The sequence below is a fragment of the Puma concolor genome, chromosome A2 (genome assembly GCF_028749965.1).
Source record: "Puma concolor isolate L17-30 chromosome A2, mPumCon1.1.hap2, whole genome shotgun sequence".
NCBI lineage: Eukaryota > Metazoa > Chordata > Mammalia > Carnivora > Felidae > Puma > Puma concolor.
The window spans coordinates 43,793,845-43,812,163 of record NC_141668.1 but is presented as its reverse complement, the minus strand read 5'-3'; the positions used below and the strand labels follow the sequence as shown (position 1 = coordinate 43,812,163).

The window sequence follows — 18,319 nt, the reverse complement described above, 5'->3', positions numbered from 1 at the left end:
AAAATACTGAATTGGCCTTCACAGGGATTTTTAAAAAGACCAGCAAGGTTTCAGACTGAGAATGAAGAGATACCCATCTGGAACATAAAGAGATGAAAATGAACTTGAAGACTTCAGCAACTTCTCCCAACAACTACTGAAATGTATATAGATTTTGGCATGTAATGGGTACATTATCAAAGAATCTGAACAAATATCCCATAAGACAGTTTACCATAATTGACCTTTTATTTAAAAAAATTACAGGGAGCAATTTCCAGCATATTTTATAAAAGTACTGCCTGTATCAAACATTTATATCACTATTAATTCCATTGAAGAGCTGCCGTTTTGTTTTTTTTTTTTTAAGGTACTAATTCCAATTGATGGGATACATGCCCTTAAAATAGAAAGTTTCCATTATTTATCCAAATGTCAAAATTAAGATTATTGAGAAGTTTATTGCTTTATGGCTGGGCAAGATGCTGCTAGCACATTTTAGGTAAATAATATTCTTTATTAAAAACTATGAGGTCATTCTGTTTAAAACTTTCAGGATAATTCACAGAAAATAGATATATTTATTCAAATTACACACTGAAGGGCTGGGCTATTAGCTATAGACATTTACATGTGAAGCAGCTCTTTAAAGAAATAAGACACACAAATAGATCTGCCTTGACAGAATATACATAATTGAAATTAATAAAATCTGGAAGACCAATATTGTTATACTATGTTCTGTTAGGATCTTGAAAAAAAAAATCACACATTTAGTAGTCCATTTGTGCTTAAAATATTCATATGCATGAGAAGCTTAAAGAAAAAAACACCTCTGTACATGATGATGAAAAGAAAGTAATAAATTTTTTTGAAATTGCACTGTTATTTAAAACACTTTCCTAAAGTCAGACCCTCCTTCGGAGCTGGCACAGTTTTTCAGGTCTAATTGGCAACCTGGGGAGGCCCCTCTGGTATCAGTGAAGTAAAGAAGGTGGTGATAAAAGACCAAGCTGACGCCATTAAACCAGGCCTTTGAATTGCACTGGCATCTTCACCTGCATCTTCTCCACTCTCATCTTCAAGCCCATCATCCATAAGACGCTCCTTTCAAACAAAACAAGAAACATACTCCTAAGGGATATGAACAGCTAGCATTAACTCATGACAGAAAGAGAGAGAATTCTTCCCTACAGAGAGAAGAGGAGCAATGTCACAAGGAAGTAGTATATACCTGGCCGTCAGAAATCTTTGTTAAATCCAAAACTGATAAATTCCTCAGTGTTCAAGTTCAAAAGGAACTTTGGGTGAATGTAACTGCCAATGTAAAACAATAAATTCTCACTGTGTGCATAATTTTCTTTCTAGGCTATATTTAGGAAGAATAATGTTAGTTCTTCCTGACCGTATTATAGTCTGTATTATAGTCTAAGTTCTCCCAGATAAAATCACACAATTTCTATGTTAACTTTTCTTCATGTGCCATTCCACAAAAACTTGTGGAACACCCCAAGATTCTTTAATCATGTTGGTCTCTTCTGCTGAGGAAAATATCTATGTTTGAAGTATACAAAAACCTCGTTAGCATACCATTTCTTCAAGTTCTAGGTTGTTGGCATTTTGCCCATCATTGTTAACTTCGGCATTATTGTTGGGAGCCTGTTGCTGACCTCCTTCTTGCCTAAAAGGAAACCATCCAGCTTGGTGTCTGTTCAGTAAAATAAAGAGAAAAGAAAATAAGTCGCAACTGTTTTTATTTGCAATGCTATAAAACATTAGTGCCCTACAACAGAAAAATGATTTCAACTATAATAAATGAAAAGACCAAATCTCCTACTTCGGGCCAAGGACTACCCCTCTCAAATCAATGACAGCAAAACAAGAATCAACTTAAGTCTAAAAATCTACCATGGGCTTAACTGGCTCTATGCCAGATATCTTAATATCTAACCTACCTATCTTAATGTCTCAATGTACTGGGAATCATAACATCTTTTCTGATATTTTTCAAAATGGAATTCAACTACACATTTCTTTGCCTCTTGGGGGAAAGGGAGGCAAAAAAAAGTCTACTTACAAAAAGAAGTCTGGCCTATACCTATAGGATTTACTATTGATAACTATAATTAAAAAGAACATCCTTATACAATAATGCCTCAGACCCTTCAAGCTCTAAATAATTAACAGAGCATGTCTAAATGAATTAATAATTTTTATGAAAGATGGTAAAGGAAAAATCTGCTTGTACAGTTCTGATAAACATTCTTACTCAACATAACCTGCTCTGATTTTGGTGCTAGATATACGGAGTCCAAAACTCATATTCCTTCACTCAACATTCAGGACAGACCACCATATGCCAAATTCTGTGCTATTCTAGAAAGTAATTAAAAGAAACCACAAAAAGGTAATGAACACCACTCACAAATAAACCAGCAGCATGGCTCCCATTACCATGATAAAACGACTAAAAGAAGAATAGAAGTATACAATGCTAAGGAGAATTGCAGCTCGGGAGAACGTGTACATCCAGTCCAGCCAGTCTCGATTGAAGTCTTCTTCATTTAGCACAGGACCTCCCTGTGCATTCATTTGAACATTCTCATTCATGGGTCGATTTTCTTGGGCCACTAGGTTTGGAGCTGGTGGAGGTTCTTCTCCAGGAACATGTGCCAAATTTAGAGGCTGTGAAGCAGCAGGCGGGGCTGGGTTGGCATTTGATGTAGCCTGAGCTGAAACTGCAGCTTGACTGAAATATTCAACAAAAGAAGTATTAAAAAGAAAAAGAAAACTTTATCATACTATATTTTGTAAAACTTCCTTGGGGAGCCATACATTATTTTTCATAAACCTAGCACAAAGTATCACAACTCCTATACCACATTTCTTAGGCAAGCACAAACCCCAGTGGAAAAGTAGAGCCAAGAGTGATGGTAGGAGTGAGTAGTTCAGGAAAAGATATTCTCTTAGCCTCACAAAGATGGTAGGGGAGAGGTGGAAGAGATGAGAAGGCATGGTAATCACTGTATTTTCTCTCTTTCGTTAAATTACTTTCTAGGGTAATGACCAAATCTTTTTCCAAACCTGTTCACTAACGGCCACTTTTGTTTTTCCAAATGGGATGACTACCACTGTACCCACCACCTTTCCCTTAGAGCCATGTTTTGAAACATAGGTTTAAAAATGTACATTAATCATTTACCCTGTGTGTCCATTGTCAGTGATAAATAATTTGTATTTTAAGATATTAACTAGATCTCAGATAACAACCCCCAATCCTGACTTTTGGGAAATCCATCTGGGAACCACTGGAATAGGTACTTGTAAACCTATGAATAACCGTGGTCCTGAAGTTTGCTTATAATTTGATTGCTTGAAAGAATAAATTTTCCTATAAGAGGCTCAAGTACAATAACAATGTATCTGGGATTTGCTTTAAATTATCCAGCACAGAAGGGAAAAGTTACAGAATTGATGAATATTGAAGCTGGGTGGTGAGTGCACAGGGATTCATTTTACTATTCTATACTCTCACATGCTGAAATGTTTCTACGATAAAATGTTTAAAAATCAAATAGCAAATAAAATAAAACAGAAGTTTCCCTGGCTACAAAAGTCTATTTAACATGCTAATACCTTGTATCTGTATAGGGCTTTTTAGTTTCCAAAACACTCCCTACTTCATAGATATTCTGATTCATAGGTGAGTTACTTCACTAAAGGAGAGAACCTAAGGCTCAGAAGGTAAATAGTGTACATAAGATTGTATGATTTAGGAAGCTACAATAAGCCCCACTTACCCTACAGTTCTCAGGAGGTTATAAATGAGACTAGGGGTGGAAAGCATCTAGAATCTAGCACAGTACTAAGCACAAAGCAGTCACTCAAATGATAACTATTACCACAGCAATAGGTAAGGTACAAATAGCCTGTCTACAGCCAAGGGATTATGCAAGAGAACATTAGGATATGAGGACCATGAAGCAGATCAGCTTAATGGGGTAAGGTCTGGAGTAAGGATAAGGATACAGACTTCAAACTGTAGGTAAGGGAGTCATCAGACATTTGGGAGGATGGGGAATGACTGGCTCAATTTTGTGTGAAGTACATTAGCCTGGGATGAAATATGGTAGAGAGTCTAAAAAGAGAGAGAACAGTTGCAGTAAAGTAGGTCCAAAATGAGAAAATATCTAGGCAAAGTAATGAAAGTAAGATATAGGGGAAGAACCAAAGTTAGAAACAACATATTGTTAACTCATCTTGGTAAGTTATTGGGTTCAGGGATAAGTGAAAGCAGAGTCAAAGCTGATGAAGGTTAAGAGCCTGGAGATGAATAAAAAGAGACTCTGTCACTGACAAAAAGTCAGGAAGGAGAAGACACTTAAGAGGATGGTGGTGTCTGAAATTCACCATTACCCCCACCTGTGCCTTGCAAGGAACAGGTAGTTACTGTATTTTGCTCCTGACTGCAGAGTGCATGTATCTTTTTTCTCTCCTCCATGTTTTCTAAACTTACACTAAAAGGACTCATCAAGTCATCTTGCTCAGATGGCTAAGGATTGTATTTCTTTCGCTTATGCTGTACTCTTGGATTCTATGGTATTTCTATGATTATGTAAGAAAAATAGTGTTGCACTATAATCTATCATATAGAGCTATATGTATGGGAAATTTTGATCAGTTTTTTAAGAAATGTATCCTGTTTGCAAAGGCACAATAAAGTCGCATCTTAGAGACTATAGGCAATAAAGCTAACAATAAACCTTATTACACACACACACACACACACACACACACACACACACACAAAGAAGATGGTGGTGTCAAATTTTAGACATCCTGAATTTAAAGGAAAGGCAAATTTCCCTATGGAAATCTTCCAGCAACCAGGATGAAGCATAGGAGATAAAGAATAGGGGTCATCCACAGAGAGCTAACAACTAAGGCCACAGATGAAAGAAATCCAAGAGGACTGGTCCAGGACTGAATCCTGTCTTCTTTATGAGACTGAGTGTCCTAAGGTACATGGCAAGTACACAAATATCTGTCTAACTGAACAAGGAATGTTACCATTTAGAAGGGAAAAAATGGGCCCTCAAGGACACAACATGAGTGATCAGAAAGACAAAAAGAATGAAGAGGATAACAAAATCACAGAAACAAGGAGAGGAGAACATCAAAGAGGAGCTAGAAATGTTAAATGAATGCACAGAAGTCCAGAAGAATGAAGACTGAGAAACCGTACTCGGATCTAAGTAAGATCTATGCTGACCAGAAGCAAAACTTACTGAAGTACTAACAGTCTGGAAGCATACAAGCCTCCACTGAGCCCCACATCAACATGAACCTCCCTGACATATGATTCCCTTTTTCATTCAACTTCCTATCTCTTCATGTAGATTTGCTGCCTTCCAGTAAAACTTTCCTAAGTTTTCTCCTCTTAAATAAAATGTTATATTAAAGAAAGCATCTCAATACTGCTATAAATGTAGGGGAGAGAGGGAGAAGGAGAGAATAGGTTTAGCTAATGCGAACTGGATGTGAACCCTTTTCTCTGTAGCCTATTTATGTATGTATGTATGTATGTATGTATGTATGTAATTTATTGTCAAATTGGTTTCCATACAACACCCAGTGCTCATCCCAACAGGTACCCTCCTCAATGCCCATCACCCACCCTCCCCTCCCTCCCACCCCCATCAACCCTCAGTTTATTCTCAGTTTTTATGAGTCTCTTATGTTTTGGCTCCCTCCCTCTCTAACCTTTTTTTTTTTCCTTCCCCTCCCCCATGGTCTTCTGTTAAGTTTCTCAGGATCCACATAGGAGTGAAAACATATGGTATCTGTCTTTCTCTGTATGACTTATTTCACTTAGCAAAACACTCTCCAGTTCCATCCACGTTGCTACAAAAAGCCAGATTTCATGCTTTCTCATTGCCAAGTAGTATTCCATTGTATATATATAAACCACATCTTCTTGATCCATTCATCAGTTGATGGACATTTAGGCTCTTTCCATAATTTGGCTATTGTTGAGAGTGCTGCTATAAACATTGGGGTACAGGTGCCCCTATGCATCAGCACTCCTATATCCCTTGGGTAAATTCCTGGCAGTGCTATTGCTGGGTCATAGGGTAGGTCTATTTTTAATTTTTTGAGGAACCTCCACACTGTTTTCCAGAGCGACTGCACCAGTTTGCATTCCCACCCACAGTGTGAGAGGGTTCCCGTTTCTCCACATCCTCGCCAGCATCTATAGTGTCCTGATTTGTCCATTTTAGCCACTCTGACTGGCGTGAGGTGGTATCTGAGTGTGGTTTTGATTTGTATTTCCCTGATGAGGAGTGAAGTTGAACATCTTTTCACATGCCTGTTGGCCATCTGGATGTCTTCTTTAGAGAAGTGTCTTATTCGTGTCTTCTGCCCATTTCTTCATTGGATTATTTGTTTTTCAGGTGTTCTTTAGCCAAATAATTTAAAAGAAAGTATCTGCTAAAATGTTGGCAAACTCATTCTCATAATAATTTTTAAAAACCAGTGAAATATATCAGTAAATGAAATCCCAAATCAACTTACTTAGGATGAAAAACGAAAAAAGGAAGTGGCACACTGAGCAAAAAACTGAACTCAAATTAACTTACTATTGCATATAATACTGATGAGCATACATCTGTTGCCACCACAGCATCTGCAGCGGGCTGAAAGCAGGATACACTGGGAATCCAGCTGGAATAGCTTGCCCAGGAAGCTGGTTGTCCACATTTCTGCAATAAAGAGATAAAGAAATGTCTTTTTATGCTCTGAAAGTTGAAGGCATATCTCTGAATTTTCATTTCTTAAGTATAAGCCACCCATTGACAAAATACATTAAATCTTACTGAAAAGAAAAATATTTTCAACATTGTTCAAATAAGACATATTTAATGTCTTACATAAAATTGCTTATATAAAATGACCCTGACTCCAAGTATATAGAATGACTAACATTTCAGCCCAATTTTAAGAAGAAAATAAAGCAAATCATCCACAAAATGTGTGACAAGACTAAACATTTGCTATCTTCTCATTTCAGCAGAAAAGGACAAAAATACTTTCACTATATCTTAAGTACATTCTCCTTAAGAACCAAAAGCCCTAAAATAAACTTCATGACCAAATGTTTTGAGGAATGGGGGTGGGGTCCTACCCAAATGATATTTTTTCCCCAAATGATATTTTATATTAGTAATATTATTAAAAATATAGCAGCTGTTAGTTAGCTATAAAATAAAAAATAAACATTATACAATCTGTAAAAAAAAATCTAAGTTAAAAAACCAAGATTAGCAGTACATACTTATACACACATTCTAAAAGTATGTTAAGTGCCTATTAACTTGGTAAAATTTGTGGAAGTCATATTTAAGTTCTCTATGTGTGTTTCCTTATCTCTAAAATGGAGCTAATAACAGAATCTCCCTCACAGGGTTGTTAGTCTGTACTCAATAAATGTTAGCTATTTTTATTTTTTACTCTCCCCTACCCCTAAATCTGAATACAACTCCAAAGTACATAAATATTTGTGGAAATTCACATATATCAAGACAACCACAGGGATAAGCATATGGAGTAAATGCAGAATTTGCTAATTTTCTAACTCTTCTTTTCTTCATATCACTTGAACCTTATCTTTAGCTGATATAAGTAGGGGCTAACCAGAGTGAGACAAAAATCATTAACAAATTGATAAATTTTTAATATTATATTCAAAAGACTGTTAATGTACAATTGGCAATAACTGATTATAGAAACCTAATTCAAAAGAGCTTGAGAGGCTTATCTGTTCTTAAGGCAACTTGGTGCTAGGTAAGCCACCAACCTCCCTACAGATTAACTGAACTTTTCTCATCCTTGGAGCAGTAGTGGGAGCCATATAGCGCTCTTATCCTCAGAAAATCCTCCTACTTCCTGAATAGAGCCCTGCTCCCCCTACTTTCCAAGCTTTCCAACAAACTGAATTAAGAGGGAAAAGCAGAGAAGCCTCCATGAGAGTTCCTCCCAGCTCTTGATAAACAAGTCCCATATAAGAAAAGGAAAAGAAATTTAACTCAGCTATTCCTTTACAAAGATACCAATCACTGATTAAACCTGGAGAGAAAGCCATACCACTGGAACAGAGAAGCATTATAAAATACTTGTATAAAGATCTTAGAATCTCCATCGGTAAGCTGATACATCTAAGCAAATCTGAAAGGCACCTAAATCAAGTCTTAGCAACAAGGGGAGTCTATATCTAGGTGTACACTTTAAATGTTCTTAGTTTTCCCGACTAAGAAAAAAGAAAAAAACCCATCCCCCTGAAAGTACAGCTCTACCAATCCCTACAGCTAAGAAACAGAACCTCACACAAGTCCATTACTTCAATTGTAAAACAGAAGTCTGGGCTTTGTCACTGGTTTTAAAGATCAAGGGAAGAAAGAGCGACTAACAATCATTTGGAAAAAAGTTATTATAGCTTTCTACCTCACCCTACAGTGGTTGAGAACAGATGGTGATTATCAAAAATATGTTGCCAAAAACAAACAAACAAAAACTACTAAACTCCCCTAGATGATTCCAAAATGCTTCCTCCCTTACTCTCCAGTAAGTTAAAAACTACTGGACTATACACTTGCTAAGACACATTCCAGACCCAACCTGGCATACTACAACTTTCAGTTGTGCTGATTATCCTCAGACAAGATGTTATGTATTTATTTGGTACTCTCCAGAAAACAAGAAACAAAGGATTTACATGACACTAAATTACTAAATAATTTATTATTACTATAATTATTTTATTAAATATTATTTATTATTATATTTATAATATACTATTATAATTAATTTATTATTACTATTATAATATTGCTACTTATTAAATTCATATTTACTCAACAATAAGTTATTATTAAAATATATAGTTATAGATCAATTAAACATATTACATAAGAATTTAATATATTCCAGAGGATGCATCATTAAACAACATGATAGAGAATTATTTCATGCTGGGAAAAGTGATTACCAAATAAGTGGTGAAGAGAAAGGAGTTTAAAGCTCCCTCTCATTCCAAATGCTCAAGTAAGTTTCAAATGAACTAAAATAAAAGTATTAAAAGTTAAACCACAGAAAATCTAGAAGAAACTGGAATTGATTATTTATCAAGCCTTTGGAGGGAAGAAGATTCTCCTAACTTATAAGCAATATCAGAAAGCATAAAAAGGAATCCACATTATTTGATGACATAAAATTTAAAGAGCCAGAGCTTACAAAAAAATGTTTTCAATAAATAAGTTAATATATTTTCTATATAAAGAATTCATAAAACTGGAAATAATCACTAAGACATCAAATAAAGGCAAGTTAAAATAAAGACTTTTGTTTTTGTCTGCCAATATTTGGTATTGGCTCTCAAGGGTATAAGTGAAACCCAACTCTTTTGCTAACAGGATGAACTGGAATAGACTTTAAAAAACAATTTTACAAAATTAAACACCTTTAAAAATATTCACTTTTACCCAGATGCCCAAGTACTTCTGCTTCTGAAAATTAACTTAAAGAAATACGAAACACAGAAAAAATTTTCACATCTCTGCCCTAACCAAGTGACATTTTATATTAGTAATATTATGAAAAGCATAGCAACTATTAGCTATAAAATAAAAAATAAACATTATAAAAATCTTTAAAAAAAAGCGGGGGCAGGAAGGATTTAAGGATTAGAAGAGTTTTAAAAAACATCAACTAAATGCAATATGTCAACTTCTCTGAACACTGATTCAATCAAGACAACTGTAAGACATTTGAGACAATCAAGGAAAACTGAACATGAACTGGGTAGTTGATGATATTAAGGAATTTTTGAGTATTCTAATGGTATTCTGATTCAGATTTTCTTATAGTCTATATCTGTATTATCTGTTACAGATACCCAGTATTTACACATGAAATGATAAGATGTCTAGGTTTTGCTTTAGAAATAATCCAGCCCAAGAACAAAGGAGGAACAAGGGGAAACAGATGAAGAATGGTATGGTCTGTTGTTAACAGTTGTTGAAGCTGGGTGTTAGGTAAATGGGGGTTCATTATATTTTCTCTGTGAATATTTAAAAAGTATAATCAAATTTTTAAAAATTAAAAAAGCAGTGACTAAAAATATTAACTATTTAGGGGCACCTGGGTGGCTCAGTCAGTTAAGTGTCCAACTCTTGATTTTGGTTCTAGTCACAATCTCACAGTTCATGAAATTGAGCCCCGCATCAGGCTTCATTCTGACAGTGTGGAGCCTACTTTAGATTTTCTGTCTCCTATCTCTCTGTGCCTTCCCAGCTCATATACACACGTGTACTCTTTCTAAATAAATAAATAAACATTTAAAAAAAAAAAAAGAAAACTAGAAGGTTTAAAAAAAAAACCTTCTTCAAAAACATATAGTAATCTATATAATGGAAAATTGCGTACTTCATAAAGAATGGGACAGGTCTTGTGTATTAATAGGGAATGATGTTAATATACTTAGTGAAAAAAACAAAATGTAGGCCAGTATAGGATGTACGCTACTATTTGTGTTAAATACACACACTCATGTGTGCACACACATATACCCACATATACACAGGCACACACACACACACAGTTTATCATGGATACCTTGTGTCATAGGAGACACAAGAAGGAAACTTTTGCATACTTTGTTCACTTTAAAAATGGTACCATTCACAGGTACCACCTCTTAGAAAATAACTTAAAAAATGAATTACCTGTTTACTTTCCTGTCTCTCTGACCAGACTCTGTGCTCCTAAGGGAATAGGCTCTACCCTTTATAATATGTCCAGGACTTAGCACAATAAATATGTGTCTAACAACAACATATAAATAGCAAGAAAACTCTGAAATAAAGTACTGTTTATAAGCAACTAACCTAGAAACTTATAAATTTCATTTAATTTTCAACATTAAATGAAAATGTAATGTTAACAAGGCAAAAATCACAACTATATTAAAGAAAACCATTTGCAAAGAAAAGAATACTAGAAGGAAACATTAAATGTTAACAAATAGCTGTCTTTAGATGATTAGACAGGGATACTTTTTCCCCCTCCTTGTTTTTTTCCCCAAACTCTTTAATATATATATATGCTTTTATAATATAATATTTAATATATATACTTTTATAATATAATATAATATAATATAATATATATTATACTTATATTATATATATACTTGTATAACTCAAAATAATTAAGTATTGCTTTTTTTGCAAAGAGCCAAATAAAATAGCAGGAACACAGGGAAAATGTAACTATTTGGAATCTGAAATATGCCTGTCTCCATACAAAATGTCATATTTTTTTTTTTAATTTTTTTTTCAATGTTTTTATTTATTTTTGGGACAGAGAGAGACAGAGCATGAACGGGGTAGGGGCAGAGAGAGAGGGAGACACAGAATCGGAAACAGGCTCCAGGCTCCGAGCCATCAGCCCAGAGCCTGACGCGGGGCTCCAACTCACGGACAGCGAGATCGTGACCTGGCTGAAGTCGGACGCCCAACCGACTGCGCCACCCAGGCGCCCCCAAAATGTCATATTCTTTATTCAAGGAAAGTAAATGGATAACCTGGCCTCTCCCTCTGGCCTTGGCAAAGTCAGTGAGGAAACTGCTGATATACACATGTGGGAGGAAATCATTTGATAACACAAATTCTAGTAGCTTTTTTTTTCCTTTTCAGACAGACTATACCAGCTAGTACTATTCGATAAAAACACAGGAAAAAAAGGGGTCAGAGAAATTCACAGAAACACATGGAAATGGAGCACAACAGAGAAGATGACAAAAACAAAGAACTTGAAAGACTGTCATTCACAAATACATACTTGAAAAGCTATACCAAAAGACATTCATTAGTATGTTTATTTTATTTTTTTAATGTTTATTTTTGAGAGAGAGAGAGAGAGAGAGAGACAAAGCGTGAGCGGGGGAGCAGCAGAGAGAGAGGGAGAAACAGAATCTGAAGCAGGCTGCAGGCTCCAGGCTCCGAGGTGTCAGCACAGAGCCCAACGCGAGGCTCGAACTCACGAACCATGAGATCATGACCTGAGCCAAAGTTAGACGCTTCGTCAACTGAGCCACCCAGTCGTCCCTGTACGTTTTTTAAAGTTAAGAATTACAAAGGAGAGAAGATAAAAGGAACTGCAAACTTCAATAATCAGGAACAAATTCTTTCCAAAAAACCTGTTAAGTCAGCCCCATTCCCCTTACTACTCCACACAAAGATGCAGCAACTGCATGGAATACCCACCTCGCTCCCAGAATATGCCTTTTCAAGACTCCCCACACTTGCTTTGTTCTACCTGCTGAACTTCCCCTAAAATCAGCTCCAATTACCCCCAAGAAGCCCTCCCCACTCTTTCACTCAGAGACAGTCATTTCCTCAACCAGGCTCCTGCAGAACTTTTTTCAAGACCATGAGAGCACATCAGCAGATGGTAATTTCTTTGCCTATCTGACCTACTTCTATTGAGGGCAAGTACATAATTCATTTTCCTGTCCTCAATGCCTAGTATACAGCAAATTCTAAAGTAAACTTATACTGAAGAAAGTTACAAGATCCTCATACAGATTTGCTTACTCGGTCACCAATACTTAAAATCTGACCAGGAGATCTGACTAGAAAAAGGTTTTGCACGGGAGGGCGGAGAGGAGAGGGGCATTATAAATGGAGTCAAAATACAAATGGCAATCTAGGAAAAAATACTAAAACTAATGATAGACAAAACAGAGAGTCACTTCCAAAAGACTGTTAAGAACACAGACTTTCCATAAGAGACTCTTAAAAACAGAACAAACTGAGGGTTGATGGAGGATGGGAGGGAGGAGAGGGTGGGTGATGGGTACTGAAGAGGGCATATTTTGGGATGAGCACTGGGTGTTGTATGGAAACCAATTTAACAATAAATTTCATATTAAAAAAAAAAGAATACAGACTTTCAGGTCAGATATGGATTTGAATTCTAGTTCCACTGCTGACCCCTTCTGTGAACTTAGGCAAGCTACATAGCTATCTTTTAAGCCTCATTCTCCTCACCTGTAAAATGGGAGAAAATAGTACCTAGACCACAGAGTTGATATAAAATTCAATGTCTAGCACTGAATTTATAGCATGTATAAGTGCTTAATACAATGCCTAGCTTGTACTAAGTGCTCCATAAGAATTATTAATATTCTTTTACATGAAGAACTGTCACAAATCAATTTTCAAAAATAACAACACACCAACAAGTATTTCACAAACCAAAACAAAAAGAATGTCTCTTTATCATGTCTTAAAACAGGAACATTCCAATTTGTCAGACTGGCAAGTACATATCTGTAAAGGGATGGACAGCTGTTATTAGAATAAACTGGTACAAATTCACTGCACTTCTACAATAGTCTTTAAGAGTCTCAAAAAGTCTTAAGAACACTTTGACCTAGGAATTCTCTTTTTCACAACTTACCCTAAAAGAAAAACTGATAATATGTAAGTATCTAAGAATACTGATTATAGTGAGGTTTAGTGGGAAGCAATTAACCCAAAAATTTCTGATAGAATATTGTCCCAATTTGGGGCTCCTGGGTGGCTCAGTAGGCTAAGCATTCGACTTAGGCTCAGGTCATGATCTCACGGTTTATGAGTTCAAGCCCTGCGTCGGGCTCCGTGCTGACAGCTCAGAGCCTGGAACCTGCTTCAGATTCTGTGTCTCCCCCTCTCTCTGCCCCTCCCCGACTCGTGCTCTGTCTCTGTCTCTCAATAACAAATAAACGTTAAAAAAAAAATTTAAAAAAAAAAAAAAAAGAATATTGCCCCAATTCTTCACTCTTCTATAACAGGATTATACACGCACACTGTCTGACACACGGTGGCAAAGCTGGCCCATGCCAGCTAATACTGACTCACAAAGCTAATTGTTCAAGTTCAAGATTTTTGTAAGCCAACCCTTGGTATCTTGAATCTGCCATAGTGAAAGTATTCAAGACCAGAGAAATCAGCAAATGCTACAAATTAGCTTAAGATCCCCCCTGGAAAAGCCAGTTACTAAGCACTTGCCAGCACGGCATTGGTAACTTGGCAATACCTCTCCAATCCCAATGCTACTGAGCAGGGGCCATGTGATTCATTTTGGCTAATGAAATGTTAGTGAACATGACACATGCTGAGGTTTTAAATGTGCTCAGTGGTTAGCTTCCCCTCTTGCATTCCCGTCATTTGTCATAAGAAGAACATGTCTTGGGGAGTTTCTAGTCCAGAGAATGAGAAACATGAAAACAAACCAGAACTCAACCTACAGCCTGAGGCAGAGATGTCCCAAGTGACTAACAAGACTCGTGAACAAGAAAAATGAGTATGTTGTTGTAAGCCTCTGAGTTTTGAGGTTATTTTGCAGTAAAAGCAACTAAAGACATTCTTCATCAACAGAGGAGTGGGCAAACTGGCACATCCACACAATTAAAAATCATAGATTTTTTTCTTTTAATAAATGGGACACCAGATGCTGAAATGTACAGACATAAAGCTGGAAAGATAAAATGTTCTGGGTACATCAGAGTAGTCTCCCTGGAAAGAATGAGCTTTGAATTGGGTGGTGCATAATAAGAATATGATTTGGCAAAGTGCTGAACAAAGGCTGTTTCAAATAAGACGTGGGTACAGAGGAAGATCACAGGGTGGCAACCAGGATGTTAAACTAAGGCATTACTAGAATATAAACAACTGGAGAAACTTGTACTTTTTGGATCTCCTCTCAGGAGAACTACACATATGTGGAAGGACTATTTCGATAAACTGCTTGGGGTAGTGGGAAGGGGATTAAGGGCCTAGTATGCATGTTCACATTCAAATAACAATATTTGGTCTTTGAACTTCCTGGTTAGCTACAGGGCTTTCATTTTGCCGTCTGGGCACAGCCTTCTCGTCCCTCTTTTTTCCCAGCCCCAAGTCTACTCCAGAGCTCAATCACCCTAAATGAATGTTGAACAAAAATCTAAAAAATATTAGTGTGTATGTAAGAACTCATCCAGAATGCCACATGTCTCAAGACTTTAAATGTGGTAGATTTATATTTGATCTGGAAATACGTCCAGGCTAAATTATGTTTTTAAAAAAAGTTTACAAAGTAAAATAGCATAATGTTTTATTTCAAAGTTTACTTAGAGGGGCGCCTGGGTGGCTCAGTTGGTTAAGCGTCCGACTTCAGCTCAGGTCACAATCTCATGGTTCGTGAGTTCCAGCCCCATGTCAGGCTCTGTGCTGATAGCTCAGAGCCTGGAGCCTGCTTTAGATTCAGTGTCTCCCTCTCTCTGCCCCTCCCCAGCTTTGCTCTGTCTTTCTGTCTCTCTCAAAAGTAAATAAACATTTAAAAAAATTTGTTTTAAATAATAATAAAAATGTTTTAAAGTTTACTTAGAAAAGTAAAAGGATATTACAAAAATGTTAGTAATAGTTATTTCTGGGTGGTGAACTAAAGCAATTTTTACTTTAAAAAAAAAATCAGGCAATATAGAAAGGTACAATGAGTAGGCTTTCAGTTTTATTAACTATGAAACAAAGCTGTTAGTATCTCAGGGGGAAAAAGTGATGTACAAATAGTGGGTATTCTATAACCCAACCAGCAATTTTTGGAGTTAAAGTAAATGAATGTGACAGCACAACAGACTGAGTCCAAAACAGTCAGGATTGATAAATGTGACATTATAAATGGACAGCCAATACAATGATGTACATGTACCACTCTGGTCTTCTCATGTTTCTTCAAGAGCTAGATATGGGTGAATAATCACCTGTATTAGGATTTCTCAAAGCAAGGTTCCCAAAGTCTTGTTAAGTTGGCAAATTCCTGAGTACCACCACAAACCTAGTGATTCAAAATCTCAGGGAGTAGACACCAGGATTTAGCAGTTTTAACAAGCTCAATAAAGATTGAGAATACTAACCTATGTGGTGAAAAACATGTGACTAGTTATATGTAAGCTGTAGTGAATTTTGAAAAAGGAATGCAGAGCTTCTATTTTGTTGGCGAATTCATCAAGGTCACTAAATCACTGACTACTCTTGCACATTTAAGGCTAAGGCCTATGTTAAACAAAATCTACTTAAAGAGAGATTTAAAGTCTTCATTAGTAAAAAATTACAACTATGAGATTAAGTTAAATTATATTCGTTATTAAACTAAACAACCTATTTACTAAACTTTCTTTTTTTTATTTTTTTTTTTATTTATATATGAAATTTATTGTCAAATTGGTTTCCATACAACACCCAGTGCTCATCCCAAAAGGTGCCCTCCTCAGTACCCATCACCCACCCTCTCCTCCCTCCCACCCCCCATCAACCCTTAGTTTGTTCTCAGTTCTCAACAGTCTCTTATGCTTTGGCTCTCTCCCACTCTAACCTCTTTTTTTTTTTGTTCCCCTCCCCCATGGGTTTCTCTTAAGTTTCTCAGGATCCACATAAGAGTGAAACCATATGGTATCTGTCTTTCTCTGTATGGCTTATTTCACTTAGCATCACACTCTCCAGTTCCATCCACGTTGCTACAAAAGGCCATATTTCATTTTTTCTCATTGCCACGTAGTACTCCATTGTGTATATAAACCACAATTTCTTTTCTTTTTTTTTTTTTTTTAGAGATATTTAAATGTACTTTATTAATATTTGCAAAATAATATTTCAAATATTGTACCATGATCATTGCCTCAGTTTCTCTGCTAGATAGTAGTTTCTTTTTTTTTTTTTTTTTTTTTTTTTTTTTTTTATATATGAAATTTATTGTCAAATTGGTTTCCATACAACACCCAGTGCTCATCCCAAAAGGTGCCCTCCTCAGTACCCATCACCCACCCTCTCCTCCCTCCCACCCCCCATCAACCCTTAGTTTGTTCTCAGTTTTCAACAGTCTCTTATGTTTTGGCTCTCTCCCACTCTAACCTCTTTTTTTTTTTTTTTTTTTGTTCCCCTCCCCCATGGGTTTCTCTTAAGTTTCTCAGGATCCACATAAGAGTGAAACCATATGGTATCTGTCTTTCTCTGTATGGCTTATTTCACTTAGCATCACACTCTCCAGTTCCATCCACGTTGCTACAAAAGGCCATATTTCATTTTTTCTCATTGCCACGTAGTACTCCATTGTGTATATAAACCACAATTTCTTTATCCATTCATCAGTTGATGGACATTTAGGCTCTTTCCATAATTTGGCTATTGTTGAGAGTGCTGCTATGAACATTGGGACTAAACTTTCAATAAATTGCATTGTATATCACAAAGTGCTCTTCTCAAATATATTTATTTTCCAGCACCCAACACAGGCATTCATTCATTCAAATCTGTTTGCTGAATGTTTGTACAACATTCGCTTGTAAATATGAATGAATTTGTAAGTAACTACTAACACATCACTAAAAACTTCACATACAAGAACTCTTTTAATCCACACAGAAATCCTGTATGATAAGTACTCTTATCTCCAGATAATGAGCAAACTGAAGCAAAGTAGGGAAAAGACTTGCCTAAGCTAGTCAGTAGATACATTCAAACCAAGGCAGGCTGGCTCCAGAATCTGGAGCCACTAGACTATATTGCTTTCCTGATTTAAAACCAAATGTTATTCATCTAGTAATAGATTCCTTAAATAAAGCTGTAACATCTTTAAAGTTTTATTGTTCATCATTTTAATACTTATATTTGGCAAAAAAAAGAGCACAATTATTTCAGATTTTTCTAATCTGCTTAATACACTAAGAGCTGAACGCTTTTGTCTCGTTGATTTCCTCAACAGCTTAGCTTAGAGAAATTAATCTTTTCCCACAATATCTATGGTTTTATTCTAAAGACTTGCAACCTTATACGCTTTGTTTTGTTTATTACAAAATACATTCACTATAAGTATGAGAGTTAAAAATCTTATTATCCAGGGGCGACTGGGTGGCTCAGCTGGTTGAGTGTCCAACTTCGGCTCAGGTCATGATCTCACGGTTCACGAGTTCAAGCCCCATGTCAGGCTCTGTGCTGACAGCTCAGAGCCTGGAGCTTGCTTCAGATTCTGTGTCTCTTTCTCTCTCTGCCCGTCCTCAGCTCGTGCCCTGTCTCTCTGTCTCTGTCTCTCTCTCTCTGACTCTCTCTCAAAAATAAACATTAAAAAAAAATTTTAAATCTTATTATCCAGAGATAACTACTATTAACATGTCATCATCTATTCTTCCAGATTTATTATATGCAAAATACTCTCACTTTCCACCAATACCACCAAATAAAATAAGTAAAATCACTGTATAAATTGA

The 18,319-nt window shown here is 36.2% G+C and overlaps 1 protein-coding gene across 1 annotated transcript in view; it reads right to left on the bottom strand.

Annotated features, from left to right (window-relative positions):
• Nucleotides 1-209: 209 nt before the first annotated feature.
• HERPUD2 (HERPUD family member 2) overlaps nt 210-18,319 on the bottom strand; it is a 35,758-nt gene continuing 17,648 nt past the window's right edge. Inside the window, exons 5-8 of the mRNA XM_025929429.2 lie at nt 6,621-6,743; nt 2,405-2,728; nt 1,570-1,687; nt 210-1,086 (exon numbers count right to left, since the gene is read on the bottom strand). Coding sequence (XP_025785214.1) covers nt 925-1,086; nt 1,570-1,687; nt 2,405-2,728; nt 6,621-6,743 — 727 coding nt within the window. The 3' untranslated portion in view covers nt 210-924. The remainder of the gene's footprint in view (nt 1,087-1,569; nt 1,688-2,404; nt 2,729-6,620; nt 6,744-18,319) is intronic.